Source organism: Mandrillus leucophaeus, unplaced genomic scaffold (genome assembly GCF_000951045.1).
Source record: "Mandrillus leucophaeus isolate KB7577 unplaced genomic scaffold, Mleu.le_1.0 Scaffold432, whole genome shotgun sequence".
Taxonomy (NCBI): domain Eukaryota; kingdom Metazoa; phylum Chordata; class Mammalia; order Primates; family Cercopithecidae; genus Mandrillus; species Mandrillus leucophaeus.
The window spans coordinates 160,225-180,997 of record NW_012104610.1 but is presented as its reverse complement, the minus strand read 5'-3'; the positions used below and the strand labels follow the sequence as shown (position 1 = coordinate 180,997).

At 37.7% G+C, this 20,773-nt stretch overlaps 1 protein-coding gene across 1 annotated transcript in view; it reads right to left on the bottom strand.

Annotated features, from left to right (window-relative positions):
• The window catches only part of FCHSD2 (FCH and double SH3 domains 2), a 176,863-nt gene that overhangs the window by 35,992 nt on the left and 120,098 nt on the right, over positions 1 to 20,773 (bottom strand). The window contains exons 9-10 of the mRNA XM_011993650.1: positions 18,459 to 18,575; positions 16,326 to 16,430 (exon numbers count right to left, since the gene is read on the bottom strand). Of these exons, the coding sequence (XP_011849040.1) occupies positions 16,326 to 16,430; positions 18,459 to 18,575 (222 nt within the window). The remainder of the gene's footprint in view (positions 1 to 16,325; positions 16,431 to 18,458; positions 18,576 to 20,773) is intronic.

Here is a 20,773-nt window from a genome sequence, read left to right as displayed (position 1 = left end):
TAGCAAGTAATGCATCCAGCTTCATTGTTTCACATATGCAAGTGGTGATCTCTTCCTTAACATTTAAGGTTCCACTAAGTTAATTTTGAGGACTCTCATTTGGTGGCTTTCCGTGGGACTCTTGGACTTGTTTGTAGTAGTCCAAGCTACTCAGAAGACTGAGGAGGGAGGCTCACTTGAGTCCAGGAGTTTGAGGCTACAGTGAGCTATGATCATGCCTCTGAATACGTAGCCATTGCATTCCAGTGACAAATACTTTTGGTATACAATTTTTTTTTTTTTTTTTTTAAAGAGCCAGAGTGGTTGCTCTTGCCCAGGCTGGTCTCGAACTCCTGAGCTCAAGCAATCCTCCTACCTTGGCCTGCAAAAGTGTTGGGATTACAGGTGTGAACTGCTGTGCCCAGCAGGTACATAATTTTGATTTCCCTCCGAATTCTCTGCTTGGCGAGTTGATATCAAAAACAATTTGTGTTCTGACTTGTTTCACTGGGCTTTCTTTGCTGAATTAATTTTTTTATATTAATGTTTTTAAGCAAATAGACTTTTATAAAAATTGAGGTAAAACATTACATAAAATTTACTATATGAACCATTTTAAAGTATATAATACAATGGTTTGGGGTATCATATACATCTTTATATAAGATAATTGGAATTTTTGGCTTAGAGGCATGCCATTTGGTAAATACTCTTGCAAAAATCTGCTTATTCTTTTCATAATTTACTCTTTTTGGTAAAAATTTATTGACATATAGCTCAGGTGACAAAGACCTTTTGGCACACAACCCTTTTTTTTTTATTTTTAGGACCATACAATTCACTCAAGTCTGAGATTCAATGGCTTATAGTATATTCACAGCACATGCAACCATCACCACAGTCAATTTTAAAATATTTTATAACCTCCAAAAGAAATCATGAACCATTTACCTATTGCTCTCCAGCCCCCTATTCCCTGCAGTCTTGACAACCGCTATTCTACTTTCTGTCTATATAGATTTGTCTATTCCAGACATTTAACACATATGAGATGATATAATACATGGTCTTTTATGACTAACTTCTCTCACTTTGCATAATATTTTCAAGATTCATCTATGTTGTAACATGTATCAGTATTTTATTCCTTTTAATGACCAAATAACAATCTATTGTGTGGATATACATTAGAATGTTTATCCATTTGTCAGTTGGTAGTCATTTAGGTTGTTTCTATTTCTTGGCTATTATGAATAATATTGCTACAAACGTGTGTGTACAAGTTTTAGTGTGGACATGTTTTCACTTCTTTTGGGTTTATACATAGGGCTGGCGTTGCTGGATCATGAAGTAATGCTAAGTTTAACCATCTGGGGAAATACTAGACTGTTTTTGAATGTGGCTCTATCATTTGATTCCACCAGTAGGGTATGAGGGTTTCTCCACATTCTGGTAATTGCTTGTTAATGTCTGCCTTTTGATTCTAGCCATGCTAGTGGGTATAAAGTGGTATCTTACTGTTGTTTGCATTTTCCTGGATAACTATTAATGTTACGAATCTTAGGCCAGGCACGGTGGCTCATGCCTGTAATCCCAGCACTCTGGGAGGCTGAGGTGGGTGGATCATGAGGTCAGGAGTTTGAGACCAGCCTGGCCAACACAGTGAAACCCTGTCTCTACTAAAAATACACAAAATTAGCCGGGCGGGGTGGCGAGTGCCTGTAATTCCAGCTACTCAGGAGGCTGAGGCAGGAGAATCGCTTGAACCCGGGAGGTGGAGGTTGCAGTGAACTGAGATCAGGCCATTGCACTCCAGCCTGGGCCACAGTGTGAGACTCGGTTTCCAAAAAAAAAAAAAAAGAGAATCTTTTCATGTAGTTATTTATTGGTCATTCGTACATCTTCTTTGGAGAAATGTCTATTCAGATCCTTTTCCCATTTTTAAGTTGAGTATTTTTCTTTGCCTTTTTATTATTACGAGTTTTAATATATTCTAGAAGCAAGTTTCTATCAGATACATGATTTGCAAATACTTTCCCCCATTCTGTGGGCTGTCTTTCATTTTCTTGATAGCATCCTTTGAAACATGAAAGTTTTAAATTTTGATGATGTCTAATTTATCTAGTTTTTCTTTTGCTGCTTAGGCTTTGGTGTTATATCTAAGAAACTAATCCAAAGCCACAAAGACTTACCCCTGTGGTTTTTTTTTTTTTTTTTTTTTGTAAGTTTATTAGCTTTCGCAGTTACATTTAGGTGTTCATTGTGAGTTAGTTTGTATATATGATGTGAAGTGGGGTTGTTAAGATAATTAACTGGAAGGTCATTAAACTGAGGCAGCTCCAGCATCCCAGCTTCCTATGTAAGCAAACCAAAACTCAACTCAGTATAAATGGTAAAACAAAACTGAAGCTTAACCAATCAAAAACTGCCAACCACCTTCTAACTAGAAACCTTCCACTGGAATGATCCAAAAAAGGCTACTACTGTGCCACTTTAACCAATCAAATATTTGCTTTGTTTTGCTTCTGAGTTCACCCTATAAAAGCATTCCTCTGGTGTTCCATTGGTGGAACTCTGAACTGCATATGATCTGGTGCTGCCCAAGTAATTATTGCTATTTTCTCAAATAAAAAACAATTTAATGTGCCTAAGTTTATCTTTTAACAGAGTCAAACTTCATTCTTTTGCATATGGATATCCACTTGCCCTACCACCATTCTAGTATGCTTTTGCTTTTTTAAGAGACAGGGTCTCACTGTTGCCCAAGCTGGAATGCAATGGTATGATGATAGCTCACTGTAGCCTCGAACTGCTGGGCTCAAGTGATCCTCCCACCGTAGCCTTCCCAGTAGCTAGGACTACAGGTGCATGCCACCATGCCTGGCTAATTTTTAAATTTTTTTTGTAGAGACAGCCATCTCACTATGTTGCCTAGGCTGATCTTGAACTTCTGGCTTCAAGTGATCCTCCTGACTTAGTCTCCCAAAATGCTGGGATTACAGGTGTGAGCCACTGTGCCTGACCTCTAGTATTCATTTTAAAATAAAGAAATGTTTTTATTTTTGTTTTTTAAAAGTGAACCAACAAGCTCTTTCTTAGAAATCACATATGCAAGACATTTAATTGTGGAAGCAGAAAAGAGAGAAGTATTCAGTACATTCTATTTTCTCAAAGCAGTTATTCAAGTAATCTAGTTTTTATAAGATTTATTTTGTCAGTATTTTACCAAACAACAGATAAACATGGTATTTGCCAACTCAGATTGACTGCAGTTCCAGAATTAAACACTGCTATCTTCCCTTTAGGGTTTCAGTTGCTTATAAGTTAAAAATTGTCTAAAAGCAGAACTTTCTAGTGTTCTCAAATGAATTTTCATGATTTGCCAACTGATTAAAAAATTTCAGAGCATAGCTCTCTGTAAATTTGATGGCATTCCAGATACTACTTGACCAAATCATTTTTAGAACCTTTAAAGAGGTAGAACTTTTAAAAATAATATTTAAAAGATCCAGATATTTTAGGATACATAATCTTGGTTTATAAACACAGTCAATTACCTAGATTCTAACACAAAATTTAACATAAGCACATATAAGTGTAAAGCTATAGTTGAATTTCAAGTCTGTAAATCTAATTTGGACTTAATTCATTTGCCTTCAACATATCTCTTCTTTAAGGACAAGGACTGTGAGTATTATATTACTATTTAGGACAGTGCTTTACTTGTAGGATAAAATCAATAATGGTAGATAATAGTATTTGCTACTCCATCTTTGGTACCTTAAAAAAAAGCTCCAAACAGCTTTTATGATAGGTACTAGGAACTATATTATCATGTATTTCATTTAATCCACAGAACAATTCTAGGGGTCAATATTATAAACTCTATCTATCTAGCTATTGTTTATTTGACAGGGTCTCGCTCTGCTGCCCAGGCTGGAGTGCAGTGGTGCAATAATAGCTCACTGTAACCTTCAATTTCTCCTGAGTGGTTGGGACCAGAGGCAGGTGCCACCACACCTAGCTAATGTTAAAGTTTTTTGTAGAGATGGGGTCTTGCTATGTTGCCTGGTTGGTACCAAACTCCTGGCCTCAAATGATCCTCCTGCCCTGGCCTCCCAAAATGCTGGAATTAGAGGTGTTAGCCACCATGCCTAGTCCCTAAACTCCATTTTATAGATGAGAAAAATGATTTAATCATGGTCATACCAACTGTGGTAACCCATTATATTAAAGGTTCCCAAATAATCATGCTTCCTGGTATCCATGTAGTCTACTCCCACCATGATTCTGGGCTTGTCCATGTGATTTGCATTGGTTAGTGGGGCATTTGCCAATTTAATGGAAGCAGATGACCCTCAGTAAGTGCTATTTCGACTTGGCTTCTTGAAATATGCTGTCACCATGCTGGGGAAGTCCAGTTTAACCTATATGCTGATGAAAGACCACGGGGCAAAAGGCCCAGCCATCGCAGCTGAGCCTAGCCCTCTGGCCGATCCTCTAGCTGAATGTAATTGCTTGAGTAATCTCAGGCAAAACCAGCAAAAGAAATGACTAGTTGGCCTGGCACAGTGGCTCACACCTGTGATTCCCCACATTTTGGGAGGCCGAGGTGGGAGGATTGCTGAGCCCAGGAATTCGAGGTTTGAGACCAGTCTGGGCAAAATAGCGAGACCCTGTCTCTATAAAGAATAAAAATAAAATATTAGCTGGGTTTGGTGGTACATGCCTGTAGTCCCAGCTATTTGGGAGGCTGAGGTGGGAGGATTGCTTGAGGCCAGGAGGTTGAGGCTGCAGTGAGTTGTGCCACTGCAGTCCAGCCTGCGGGACAGAGTGAGATGGTCTCAAAAGAAAATAAAAGAATAAAAGGAAATGCACAGTCAGCACCTAGAAAGGCAACAGATAATAAACCACTGTTGTTTTTGCCATAAAGTGTGGGGTGGTTTTTATATGCAGCAACAGATTACTGTGTTTGAACAGCATAATCTCCAAGTATTTGGGTATTTTCTAGCCATCTTTCTATTATGGATTTTTAATATAAGTCTAATTAATCAAGAACTTACTATGTATAATATCAATCCTTTTAAACTTATTGAAACAGGTTTATGGTCCAGTGTATGGTCTTGTTGAATGTTCTATGTGTACTTTAAAAGAACATATTTTCTACTCATATGCAGTGGAGAGTTCGATGAATGCCAATTAGGTAAAGTTGGTTAATGATGTTCATTTTCTATATCCTCACTGATTTTCTATCTTCTTGTTCTATCAATTACTGAAAGAGGGATGCTGAAGTCTCCAACTACAATTGTAGATTTGTCTATTTCTTCTTTCAGTTCTGCCAGTTTCTGCTTTATGTATTTTGTAACATTATTATTATATATACATCCAGGACAGAAATATATTCTTGATGAAATATCTTTAAAAAATCATTATGTATTATCCTTCTTAATATTCCTTGTCCTAAAACGTATTTTGTCTAACATTAATATAATCACTTCATTTTTTTTGTTAGACAGGGTCTGGACTTTGTTGTCCAGGCTGCAGTGCAGTGGTGCAATCACGGCTCAGTGCAGCCTCAATCTCCAGGGCTCATCCTCCTACCTCACCGCAGCCTCCTGAGTAGCTGGGACTACAGGCGTGCATCACCATGCCCGGCTAATTTTTATATTTTTTGTAGAGACGGGGTTTTGCCACCTCAGTTTTTTAATGATTAGTGTTTGTTCTCCTGTGATAAGCAACAGCTAAAATTTCTCCTGGATTTTTTTGCCTTTCAGTTATTGTTTCCTGCCAAGCTCCTTGGAGTCTCTGTTCCACATGTGTACTCAGGTATCAGCCAAGGATTTGGAAGGGCTTTCCAAATGACATCCACCTTCAGGCCAGTAAGATGGAGGTTCTGCTTAAATTCTGGTTGTGCTGCTCCTTACAGATGCAGAGCTATATAATGGAAATGTCACTAAGTATAGTCCTGTTCTTTCAAGGAGAAATTCCTCTCCAGGTTTTACATGCTTTGGGTCATTTTCCAGTTCTATTAAATAATTTTTGTTTTAATATTTTTACCCCAGATTAATATTGTAATCTAAAGTAGTCTTATATAAGCTAGTAACCTATTACAAGAAGCAGAAAATCTCTTAGAGATATATTTATTCTACATTCAGAGAGAATTATAAAGAAATCTAAAACTTTCACTCAATAGTTTACTATTAATAGCAATATTCATGTTGTAGTTCTGAAAGTGCTTAATATATACTGCAGTTATTGTTCTATAATATACAAAGCAGACTGGGCACACTATAATCTCAACACTTTGGAGGCTGAGGCAGGTAGAATGCCTGAGCCCAGGAGCTCAAGACCAGTCTGAGAAACATGGGGAAACCCTGTCTCTGCAAAAAATGCAAAAATTAGCTGGGTATGGTGGCACATGTCTGTAGTCCCAGCTATTCGGGAAATGGAGGTGGGAGGATTGCTTGAACCTGGGAGGTGGAGGCTGTAATGAGTGCCACTGCACTTCAGCCTGGGTGACAGAGACTCTGTCTCAAAAAAATTTTTTTAAAATATATAAAGCACATAAAATATTATGATAATATGATTAGGAATAAAACTTTTTGGTATAAGAGGAAAAAAGGATATACATAAATGTAAAATCAAAGAAATCAAATAAGTTCAATAAAATCCCTCTAGCTGGGCATAATGGCACGCACTTGTAGTCACAGTGATTTTGGAGGCTGAGGCAGGAGGATCATTTGGGTCCAGGAGTTCAAGGCTATAGTACACTACGATCGTGCCTGTGAATAGCCATTGCATTCCAGCCTGGGAAATATATTGAGACCCTGTCTCTAAAAATAAATAAAATCCCTCTAATTGTCCATGTTAATTGGAAATATCAACATGAACTCATGATTTAAAAAAAGTTATCCCTAGCTCTAACAACAAAGAAAATATTAAAAAAAGAAAGCGATACTGAGAACAATAAGCATCTTCACAGTCCAGGCCTTAGTGTCTAAATACCATTTTCTATTAACAGAATCAGAGCTTCTTGGAGAAACAGCTAATTCTAAGTCTGGGCAGGAAAAATATAAGGTGAACCTGTGATAGCTTGTTGTGCTAGGAAGAAAGTATTCAAGGACTAATGGGGGTAATGTCAAAAGTACACATAAGTCAGTTGAATGGACTCCCAGTTTTAGATAATATGGAACTTAAAATGACAACTGGAATTGATAATATAATGACAACTGGAATTGATAATATACTAAATAGATAAAAATCTATAATAAGTTGAAATGATGTCAGGTGGAACTCCCGAAGGAGAGGCAAACAATAACTACTAAGAAAAGAATATCTACAGTAGAGCTATGAACTGAAAAATTCCTAGAGCTTGTACAGGGTTGAAAGATATTACAACTCTGTGGTGGCTCATGCCTGTAATCCCAGCACTTTGGGAGACCGAGGTGGGCAGATCACCTGAGGTCAGGAGTTCGAGACCAGCCTGGCCAACACGGTGAAACCCCGTCTCTACTAAAAATACAAAAAAAATTTAGCTGGTTGTGGTGGCGGGCACCTGTAATCAATCCCAGCTACTTGGGAAGCTGAGGCAGGAGAACTGTTTGAACCCAGGAGGCAGAGGTTGCAGTTAGCTGAGATCATTACCACTGCACTTAAGCCTGCGCGACAGAGTGCGACTCTGTCTAAAAAAATAAAATTAAATAAATAAATAAATAAATAAATAAATAAAAAGATTACAACTCTATCCAGCCAGAGTTGAGAGAACTTGGTGGAAACCCACGGCATCAGTATAGGGCTAATTTCTAATTTATCTCTACATTAACCCAAACAAAGCTTAAAAACAATCTTCAAAATGATCCAATTGATCTGCAAGTTAACTGATCTGGCAGCCCAAACAAAACTCAATAGTCTTTATAAGAAGAAAATAGAATCTAGAAACTTAATAACCAAACAGTCACCATGTCTAGATTCAGTAAAAACTTAGTAGGTAGTTGAAAAGCAGAAAAACATGAGGCAAGAGAAAAATCAGTCAATAGAAAGAATGAAATGACAGAGATGATGGAATGAGTAGACAAGAACTTTTAAATTGCTATTATAAATATACTAGAGGTTTAAAGAAAAACATGAAGATAAATAGGAATGAACTGGAAGATAAAAGAAGAACCAAACAGACCTTATAGAGCTAAAAATATAACATTTGAAATAAAAATTCACAAGATGGCCTTAACGGCAGTTTATACACCAGAGAGGAAATATCCATAGGTTTTAATAGACACTAATAGTAACTCATCAAACTGAGACTGAGATAAAAAATAACGCCCTATAAAAATGTGTGGAATGAGCTTTGCACATGACATGTAGGATAATATCAAGTGATTTAATAGTCACGTAATTGAAATCATAGAAGAGGACAGAAAGCATATATCAAGGCATAATGGGCCAGGCTCAGTGGCTCATGCCTGTAATCCCAGCTACTTGGGAGACTGAGGCAGAAAAATCAGTTGAACTCAGGAGGCGGAGCTCGCTGTAAGCTGAGATCGCACCATCACACTCCAGCCTGGGCAACAAAAGTGAAATTCTGTCTCAAAAAAAAAAAAGAAAAGAAAAAAAAGAAAGTAATCCTATTTACAATAGCTACCAAAACCCAAACAAAACAAGACAAAAACAACAATAACAACAAAAAAACCCAAAAAACAAAAACCACAACCCCAAGAATAAATTTAACCAAGGAGGCGAAAGATCTCTACAAGGAAAACTACAAAACACTGATGAAAGAAATTGAAGAGGACACAAACAAATCCATGTGCAATAGCTATCAAAATCAATGACATTCTTCACAGAAATAGAAAAAAAAATCCTAAAATTCATATGGAACCACAAAAGTCCCTGAATAGCCAAAGCAATTCTCAGCAAAAATAATAAAGCTGGAGGTAATACACTACTTGACTTTAGTAACCAAAACAGGATGGTATTGTCATAAATACAGACACACAGACCAATGCAACAGAATAGAGATCCCAGAAATAATGTACTACAGCCAACCAATTTTTCACAAAGGTGCTAAGAATTTGCAATGGGGAAAGGACACCTTCTTCAATAAATGCTGCTGGGAAAACTGAATATCCACCTGTCAAAGAATGAAACTAGATCCCTGTCTCTTACCATATGTAAAAGTCGGCTCAAAATGATTAAAGACTTTAAAAATAAAACCCAATATTATGGCTGGGCACAGTGGCTCACGCCTGTAATCTTAGCACTTTGAGAGGCTGAGGCAGGTGGATCGCTTGAGCCCAGGAGTTCAAGACCAGCCTGGGCAACATTGTGAAACCCCATCTTACTAAAAATATAAAAACTCAGGTGGGAGGATCACCTGAGCCCGGGGAGGCCAAGGCAGAAGTGAGTTGTGATCACGCCACTGTACTCCAGCCTGGGCAACAGATACTTTGTCTCAAAACAAACAAACAAACAAAACAACAACAACAAAAAACCCATACTATAGAACTACTACAAGAAAACATAGGGTAAATGCTTCTGGATATTGGTCAAGGCAGATTTTTATGGCTGAGACTTTAATGCTACAGGCAACAAAACAAAAAATAGACAAACAGGACTACATTGAATTAAACACTCTATGCAGCAAAGGAAATAATCAACAGAGTTAACAGACGACCTACAGAATGGAAGAAAATACTTGCAAACTATTCATGCAACAAGGGACTAATATCCAGAATATACACGAACTCAAACAAGTCAATAGCAAAATACCATGTAATCTCATTAAAAAGAGGGCACAGGATCTGTAACCACTTTTCTCAAAAGAAGACATAATGGCCAACAGGTATATGAAAAAATACTCAATATTACTTATCATCAGTAAAATGCAAATCAAAACCAGATACCAAAACCAAAATCAGATATCATCTTACCCCAGTTAGAATCGCTATTTATCAAAAAGACAAAAAATAACAAGTGCTAGTGAAGATGCAGATAAAAGGGAACTGTTATACAGTGTTGATGGGAATGTAAATTAGTACAGTCATTATGGAAAACAGCATGGAGGTTTCTCAAAACACTAAAAATAGAACTACTATATGACCCAGCAATCCCTCTTTTGGATATTTATCCAAAGGAAAGGAAATCAGTGTATCAAAGTCATACCTTCATCCCATGTTTATTACAGCACTATTCACAGTGGCCAAGATGTGGAATCAACCTAAGTGTCTATTAATGGATTAAGAAAATGTGATATATATACACACAATGGAATACTATTCAGTCATTAAAAAAAAAAATGAAATCTTGTCATTTGCAGCAATATGAATGGAACTGGAGGCCATTATGTTAAGTGAAATAAGCTAGGCACAGAAAGACAAATATCACATCATCTCACGCATGTGCAGGAGCTAAAAAATATTAACCAAAGAAGTAGAGAGTAGAGGCCGGGGCCGGGTGTGGCGGCTCACGCCTGCAATCCCAGCACTTTGGGAGGACAAGGCGGGCGGATCATGAGGTCAGGAGATTGAGACCATCCTGGCTAAGACGCTGAAATCCTGTCTCTACTAAAAATACAAAAACAAAATTAGCTGGGCGTGGTGGCAGGCGCCTGTAGTACCAGCTAGTTGGGAGGCTGAGGCAGGAGAATGGCGTGAACCTGGGAGGCGGAGCTTGCAGTGAGTGGAAATCTTGCCACTGCACTCCAGCCTGGGCGACAGCCAAGACTCCGTCTCAAAAAAAAAAAAAAAAAAAAAGAGAGTACAGGCTGGGCGCAGTGGCTCACGCCTGTAATCCCAGCACTTTGGGAAGACAAGGCGGGTGGATCACGAGGTCAGGAGTTTGAGACCAGCTTGGCCAACATGGTGAAACCCCATCTCTATTAAAATTAAAAAAATTAGCTGGGCGTGGTGTTGCATGCCACTGCACTCCAGCCTGGGCGACTAAGCAAGACTCCGTCTCAAAAAAAAAAAAAAGTACAGAGTAGAATGATGGTTATCAGAAGCTGGGAAGGATTGTGGGGAAGAAGAAGAGAGATTGGGGAATAGAAAGAAGCAAACAGACAGATGGGATAAGTTCTGGTGTTTGATAGCTTAGCAGGGTGACTATAGTTAATAATTCAAAATAACTATAAGATTTGAAATGTTCTCAATACAAAGAAATTATAAATGTCTGAGGTGATAGATATCTTAATTACTCTAATTTGATCATTATACACTGTATGCATGTATCAAAATATCACATGCATCTCATAAATATGTACAATTATTTTGTATCAATAAAAAAATTAAGAAGCCAAAAAAGGAAACAAAGAGTGCCTAAATAAATGGAGAAAGACATCATGTTCATGAATTAGAAGACTCAATATTGTTGAGAAGTCAATTCTTCTCAAATTATTTGTGGATTCAATGTAATCCCAATCCAAATGCCCTCAGTTTTTTTTTTTTGTAGAAGCTGATGGCAATGAGAATAGTCCAAATAATTCTAAAACAAGAATAGTGTTGGAGGAATTATACTATCTGATTTCAAGACTTACAGTGTCATTAAGACTGTGATACTGGCATAAGTACAGACATATAGACCAATGGAACTGAATAAAATTGAAAATATTCACACATATATGATAAGTTGTTTTCAATACAGGTGCAAAGGTAATGGGAAAAGCATATTCTTTCAAATGTGATGGTGGAACAACTGGCTTTCTGTATAGGAAAAACAAAGAAAGAACAATAACGACAACCAAAACAAATCAAACAGGACCCTTAACTCATACCAGACCTCAACAATTTAATATGTTTAGGATCACAGTCCATAAGGAATTAAGCTTGAACTATAACACTTCTAGAAGAAAACATGAGAGAACATATCATAACCTTGATCAGGCAAAAATTTCTTAGAACACAAAGAACACTAATCATAAAGGATAAAATTCATAAATTAATCTCATCAAAATTAAAAGTTTCTAATTTAGAAAATGAAAAGGTAAGCCAAAGACTGGAGAAAATACTAGCGATACATGTACCTAAAAAATGACTAGTATCCAGAAAACACAAAGAATTGCTATAACTCAGTAATAAGACCAACCCAAATTTGGGCAAAAGATATTAACAGATACTTTACTAAGGGGGATATATGAATGGCCAAAAAACTTATAAAAAGATGCTCAGCATAGTTAGTTAATGTCACGAGTCTGTAGTCAATGCAATTCAAAACCACAGTGAGATACCATTACACACACACTCAAATGGCTAAGTTTAAAATGACTGCCAAGTTGGGGGCAGTGGCTCACGCCTGTAATCCCAACACTCTGGGAGGTGAAGGCAGGCAGATTGCTTGACCCACAAGCTTAAGATCAGCCTGGGCAAGATGGTGAAACCCCATCTGTATAAAAAAATGGAAAATTAGCCGGGCATGGGGGAGTGTGCCTGTAGTCCCAGCTACTTGGGAAGCTGAGGTGGGAGAATCGCTTGAGCCCAGGAGGTTGGGGCTGCAGTGAGTTGAGATCGTGATACTGCACTCCAGCCTGGGTGACAAAGTGAGACCCTGTCTCAAAAAAAATTTTTTTTTTTAAATGAGGTCATAATAATACCCAAGAAAAAAAATACCCATTCACCACCACTGGAGGTGACTAGCACTTGGTAATTGCAAAGAGGAAAGAAAGAATCTTTATCATGGAAAGATCTGGTAGCACACCACCTTATTAAGTGACCACTCTTAGTATCATTAATAGCAGGACAACTTAGTATAATGATTCTTTATGTGATGAAAAACATCACATCATCTATGAAGTATTTCTGCCTAAAACACTAACCTGCCTCTAATCAGGCCTTAAGACCTAACTTCCATTTTAAAGAACATAATTAATGGGTCAATCTAACAAACACATAAAGCCAGTATTGCAAAATATAATAGTTGAATCTAGATGTTAGGAAATATATGTTTAATATCTTCATATTTTCTGTATGTTTGAATATTTTCAGTAAAAAATAAAAGCGATCAGTCAAGAGGTCTGCTAACATAGCATGAATACAGTGAAACCTCACAGTAACAGGCCCAGAGGTAATGTAAATTTGGAAATAATGTGATTAGAAATATATATATGAAATATATATATGTGTGTGTGTATATATATGATCTTATATATATACAAGATCATATATATATATATATAGTCTTGCTCTGTTGCCCAAGCTGGACTGCAATGGCCCAATCATGGCTCACTGCAGACCAACCTTCCAGGATTAAGCCTCTGCCTCCCAAGTAGCTGAGACTATAGGCACGTGTCACCATACCCAGTTAATTTCTTTTCATTTTTAATAGAGATGAGGTCTCATCTGTTGCCCAGGCTGCTCTCAAACTCCTGAGCTCAAGAGATCTTCCCACCTCAGTCTCCCAAAGTGATGGAATTAGAGGCATGAACCACCGCACCCGGCCTAAACATTTTGTTTTAATATCAGTGTCATTCTTGTCATTAACTTTGCAGTAATGAGGTCTCACATTTTATATAACCAATGTTCTCTCTTTTGTGTAGGTATTTATAATAAATAAAGTATCGAATGAAAGAGAAAAACCAATGCAAATGACATACAGGCAGAAGAAAGGAAAAGGGTATGTGCAGAAACCATTATTGTTAATTCCTTTGAAGACTCTCATGGTCCAGTCTATCCAAAAATTTTATTATGATAATCCTGTAAGTACTACCCCAATAAATATGCCCTCATATTTGCTGGCTAATTTTACTTAGGTTATTTTTTGTATCTGATAAGTGGAAACCAAGTGAGAGATTATTTTATGCTAACAGTAAAATTAATTAAATGCTACAGATATTCCAAATTGAGAAAATGGATCTGCTGTCATGGTTTCAGCATACTATATTCAACATTCTTGATAAGAAAACTATCTTTGAGAATGTAGACTTAAATACTTGCATCAGAAAAGGTGAGACATTGTGGTATGAGAATTTCACTTCATATTTTTAGTTTGAAACTAACAAACACAGTCTAGTTTGGCATACTATGGAAATAATAGGTCATTTGGCCTAAATGAAGACTCTGTGTGCCTGATACCTACTGCTGCTACTACTGGGGATGGTGGGAGGTTTTGTAGAGTTAGGGTACCAGTTGGTGACACCACACATGGAGTCTGGAAATGGAAAATACACGAAATACCCTTCAGAAAACCTCTGAGACTTGTCTCAAAATAATTACTCCTGTTCCACCAAGGCTCTGAAAAACTGGCTTCATCTAGAGCGTGGAGAAACAAACAACAGGAATAACTCTTCTACCACATGCCAGTGTTTCTTTAGAGTAGGGGAGGGCTTGCCAACACTACTTGGCCAGCACTCTAAGATAGTAGTTTAGACACGACCCTGAATTCAAAGAGAAAAATGACTATTCATTGTACACCCTGCCCTCCTCACTATGGAGGCTGCCAATTAGACTGTGAACAGGAATGAAGTGGAGGTGGGGTTACTGGGGTTTCTCCAGCCCAGGCAGATGGCAAGCCTGTTCTGATTCAGATCACTTCCATGGGGCTGTGCCAAAAACATGCCCATATTCTCTATGCTTGTCTATGCTGCCTCTCGCTTCACGCCACAACCAGTGAAGCACTTCCTCAAAACTTCTAGAGTTCTAAGGGGGTGCTAGAAAACCACTAGTTTAGATTAACCCTAAACCAATGCAGGGGTTCCTTGCATTGGGTCCCTGAAAGATGCTTGCCCACAATTTTCTTACACACTTACAGGGCTACACTATGTCTCACGGGTGCTTATTCTGTCTTTGGGAAGATCTGACTACTAGAAAGTATTTCCCAATACTAAACTCACATCTACTTCTTTCCTACCTTCATCTTTTGGTTCAAGTTCTTCCTCTTGAAGTTACATGGCATAAGTCTGTGCTATCCCCTTTTATCTGACTAATCAAATACTATTCATCTGCCAGTATTCATCTTAAGTCTTCTTCTGTGTTACACCCAAAACAATCCCTCCCAGAGTGATTTCTGTGTCCTCTGGGTTCTTCAACTACACTTAATGCACCACTCCTCGGCACTTATGCTTTACCATCTTAGTTATTTTTGGCATTCTTTATGCCTTTCTAACAAGAACATATTCTTTTGATGGCTGGATGGTGTCAGTCTTTTATAAATGTCTACCTCTATACCCCTTCATCATGTTGCTGCTGAGTAGATAGTGTGTGCACGGGTCCTCCATGAACTGGCCCTAACCACAACAAGTTTACTTATTTTCTATCACATTTCCTCACAAAAATCCTCCACTCTAATCTATCCAGCTACCAAATTATACCCTGTGTCTTCCTCATTTGCTAATACTTTCTTGTTTCCTATCCCAACCTCTCCCCATCTAGAGCAGAGAGTATTAGCCTCAGGCATATGAACTCTAAACACCGTACACAAAATGTACATTTTTGTATGTGGGGGAGAATGTTTCACAGCTTTCATACAACTCTCAAAGGTCCCAAGACTCCATAAAAAATTAAAATCCACTATTATAAATTTTTTTCCATCTTTGCTTAACCAAATCTTCCCTATTCTTAAAAGCCCAGCTCATGTCCCTGGATCCAGGGAACCTTCCATATGGGGGAGATTTCCTAAGCTCTGAATATATATGTATGAATATATATGTATATATATCTCCATATATATCGATATATAAGGAGATAGATATATCTAAATTGATATATATATCTAAATTGATACACATACATCGATTTTTCTACCATTAATCTCTGTGGTTTATTATGTACCTTGTAGAAATTTTAAAATTAGTATCTTCATTGTGACTTAAATCTTTTGTATTTAATGTTTCATGACTGTAAACTTTACAGCACTTTTTGTTATATGTACTGCCTTCCACAGAGCAGGTACTTAACAAATATTACTGTGGATGGCCGGGTGTAGTAGCTCACGCCTGTAATCCTAGCACTTTAGGAGGCCAAGGCAGGTGGATCACGAGGTCAGGAGATAGAGACCATCCTGGCTAACATGGTGAAACCCCGTCTCTACTAAAAAGATACAAAAAAAAAATTAGCTGGGCATGGTGGCAGGCGCCTGTAGTCCCAGCTACTCGGGAGGCTGAGGCAGGAGAATGGCATGAACCTGGGAGGAGGAGCTTGCAGTAAGCCGAGATCGTGCGCCACTGCACCTCCAGCCTGGGCAGCAGAGCGAGACTCCGTCTCAAAAAAAAAAAAAAAAAAAAAAAATCCTACTGTGGACACGAATGAAGACGGTGAATCACCTTCATCTCAGTGTGTGTAGAAACTCAGTTTTAAAGGTGCATATCACAGTTGCGACAGTGTCATCAGACCTGGGCAAAATGCCACAGTTAGCTGCCACCTTACCTCTGCTTTACGAATATTTTCTCTAGCTTCATCTATTTTCTGTTCCAGCTCTGCTCGGCTTTGTTCTGATACAGCAGGTCCATGACACTCCAGATCATCTAGAACCTATTAAAAAAAATGGGACAATAATGATGACTGTTTTTTACTTTTTATCTTCCTTAAGTGATTAGAGTATTTACATAATTCAAAAGACTTTAGTGACTAGTAGCCACAATTTTTTTCATTTATTTATTTTTTGAACATTTTGAAATAATTATAGACTTACTAGTAACAAACTTACTACAGAGAGTCCCTTCAGTGGGGAAGCCAGGACCAGCCACTATCTGATTGACGCCACATGAGAGACCCCAAGGGAAACTGCTAAGCTGAGACCACCCAATACTCGGATTAGTGAGAGATAATGTAAAAACCCTCTTGTTCTACGGCATTAAGTTTGAGGTGGTTTGTTAAGCAATATTACATAAGTAGAACATTGAATCTGAGATGCCTGTGAGATAGTGAAAAGATGTCAAAACAGGAAAGAGGTTATATGGATACACAGTAGTAGCTAGGCCCAATGTTGAAGATAATAATTTATGATTTGGTGGTAAAGTAAAACCATGGAAGTGATTGAGAATGCCTATATGAGGATAAAGAATAAAAAAAACAAGATAGCCAAACAATCTGAGAAAATGAATATTTAATTGTGGGCTGGAGAAAGAGGAACCTATGAAAAAATCTAGGAATAGCCAGAAAGGCAGAAGGAAAGCCAGGACAATGTTGAATCGTGGATGACTAGAGAAGATAACATTTTAAGACAAAGGGAGTTGTCAATTGTGATGAAATTGTTGACAGATTAAGAAAAATGAGAAATCAAACTGTCCATTTTGAAGTTAGCAACACAGACATCATTGGTGATTTTGGTAAGCTTAGACTATGAAGTGATACAGGGGGAAGGAAAGGAAAGGAAAGCTCAAATGTAATGGGCTAAAAAGTAAGTGGGAGGTGAGAATCTATAGATAATAAGCATAGGCAATTCTTTTAAGAAGTAGGATGTGAAAGCAAAGAATGAGAAGGATATAGGTATCAATAAATGAAATTGAGAAAAAAAGTACTATACTCAAAATAATTTCTTTGTGCTTAGAGTTTAGTCTTTGAGATATATTTTCTCCCTTCCTCCTTCCCTTCCTCCTTCCCTTCCTCTTTCCCATCCTTCTTCCCGTCCTCCTTCCCTTTCTCCTTCTCTTTCTTTTCTTTTCTTTCGAGACAGTGTCTTGCCCTGTCACCCAGGCTGGAGTGCAGTGGCATGATCTTACCTCAATGTAACCTCCACCTCCTGGGCTCAAGCAATTCTCCCCAGCCTTAGCCTCCCGAATAGGTGGGAAGATAGGTGTGTGCCACCATGTCTGACTAATTTTTAAATTTTTTGTAGAGACTGGGCTTTTTGCCATGTTGCTCAGGCTGGTCTGAAACTCCTGGCTCAAGCAATCGACCTGCCTCAGCCTCCCAAAGTTCTGGGATTACAGGCATGACCCACTGCGCCCAGCCAAACATATATTTTCATGAAACCTATAATTGTGTCTTTAAAAAATATGTCTTGAGGGATGAAAACCTGTATTAATTCAACATATGTCTCTTCCCCTGCCCGTAACACACTATCACAGCTTTTCTTTGGCAATTTTATGGTAAACAGGTGAATTAATGTATTGCTGATGGAGGGCTTAAGGAAATTCCAACATGAGTAGATAGCTGACAGTACACTGCTGAGTGTTGAGAAAGTACAGAAAAAACACATACAATGCTTGAGCAAAGGAGTTTGAGACCAGCCTGGGAAACATGGCAAGACCCTATCTCTACAAAAAACCTAAAAAAAATTAGCCAGGCATGGTGGTGTGTGCCTGTGGTCCCAGCTACTTGGGAGGCTGAAGTGGGAGGATTGCTTCAGCCCAGGAGGTTGAAGCTGCAGTAAGCTATGTTCACACCACTGCCCTTCAACCTGGGTGACAGAGCAAGCCTCTTGTCTCAAACAAAACAAAACAAAACAAAACAAAACAACACATATAGGATATTTTTCACATTAATAAAACTCAGCTCCTTAAACTGTTTGACATTTGGCTTAAGGTGAATGTAACTAGGACTTTCTCTTATACTTACCCGTTGTTGATGAACAATGTTTTTATGCTCACGTGCCACACGTGTGGCCCATTTTCGAGCTTCCTTATTTAGACTGTGCTCCTCTGTGGTCCCAGTTTCTGATTCTAATTGTCGGCTCTACAACACAAGACAGAACAGAGATAAAAATATTACTATCTTTATTGCAACCACCACTGCTTTGTAGATGGATCAGAAGGCCTTCACTTAATCAGCACTCAAAACATAAGGCACACTCCACTACCGCTGGAAACAATGTCTTATCGTCACAGAAAGTTACCAGAAGAGTAAGATGAGTATAAAACCATTAAAGACCATAAACTTTTTGCCTTACAGTGCTGAACACAAAAGCATCATCTCTAATACTGCACACTTATCTTTTTGGGTGTGATGGACTTATCTTTCCGAGTGAAAAGGAAGCTAGCTAAGGTAAGCAAAGAAGAAAATGTATTCATGCCAACCTACTATGGTGATAAAATCATTGCATAAATAAAAATGGAAACAACTTAATAGTTTCAATGTGAGTAAAGAATCATTAAAGATAAGAACAAAACAATACAGTAACAGCAACACAATCTTGCACCCCTCCTGCTAACCCAAGGCAGATGGAACTCGTTAGAGGTCCATCATCAACTTGCCACCAAACCTTAAAAGTCAGTTTTTGCCCTTTCTCCAGGCTTCATATGAAATATAAGGGTGCTAGATCAAATGATCACCAAGGGTTTCTTCCAACTGTATGCTATGATTCTGATTTACAAAGAACAAACCACAAAATCTAAATAAAAATATTAATAGCTAACTCCTATTGTGCAAAATACTATGGAAAGTGATTCATATAACTTTTTTTTTAAACAAATTTATGACGTGGGTCCCACACCATTTTATAGAAAAGAAAACAAAGGCTCAGAGAGGTTAATTTTTCTTGGATGTCCTAGATATTAAATGTTACAACCTTAATTGTCTGATTATAGAATCAGAGCCATTAAACACAAAACTATTTTAATTCTCTCTAAATTCTTAAAGACCCCTGAAAAACAAACTTTATTGAAATAATTAGGAATTTATTTAAAAAAAAATATGAATCACCCAAAGAGGCTTTTCATAGAGAAAGAAGCAAAATTGTAGAATGAAAAGAATTTTAGAAATTCTGATCATGGCTCACTGCAGCGTTGACCTCTGGGATCAAGTGACTCTTCCACTTCAGCCTCCTGAGTAGCTGGAACTACAGGTGTGTGCCACCATACCCAGCTAATTTTTTTTTTTTCCTTCTAGAGATAAGGTCTCTCTATGTTGCCCAGGCTTGTCTTGAACTCCTCGGCTCAAGTAATCCTCCCACTCTGGCCTTCCAAAGTGTTGAAATGCCAGGGATGAGCCACTACACCTGGCCTAGTAATTCTTTTGCAAGGTCTCATAGTTCAAAATTGATAGAGTAAGTAGAAATTGATAAACTGGATTTTAAAAATTAATATTTTTGTTGGGGGAATTGTGATGGGGCAGAGTTTAAAAATTTTTGTTCTATACAGATATTTCAGCTAAAGCTAGATTATAACAATGACAAATGAATTTAAATAGAGCAAAATAATCAAAATTCAAACCTAACCATCTTTACATTCACATTTTATATTCTAATGGGAATGAACTTTATTATTATATTTTGCTTTGCAAATGAGTCTGGGCATTCAATTTACATCTGTTCTCAAAGTCAGGAACATTAAAATGTTAACTCTGGACATAGATACAAATGAAATATACAAAAGTCAGAGGAAGTGATCTGTAAAAGTAGAAAGATAAATTCTGAAGAGTCCAAGAATAGGTTTTTGAGTCAGATAGACTTAGTTTGAATCCACTGTATGCCATTTTATGGTACTACTAGCTTTATGATCTCGGGCATGTTAATTATCTGAGTTGTAGCCACATCTGAAAACTAGTGAAAATGTCACCTATCTCCGTAGGGTTGGTAGGTTATAATGAAGTCATATTTTAAACATTCTGGTATAGTATCCACATAATATCTTAGGCATCCAGTAATGGTAACTGCTAATGTTAAAAGCCCAATTGAAAATTACTTGAAACAAAAATTTTCTCATTACTGTTCATAAGAAAATCCAGATAATTCCTAGGTTCTTAATAGCGTAAACAATGAATCCAAAACAAAGATTGAAGATATATTGAAAGATTAAGGCAGATCTCAAAGAGAATGAATTTGTAGGGAGTAGCTGGATGAGAAAGGAGGCAACTGATACAGACATTTAATTTTTTTTTTTTTTTTTGAGACGGAGTCTCGCTCTGTCGCCCAGGCTGGAGTGCAGTGGCCGGAT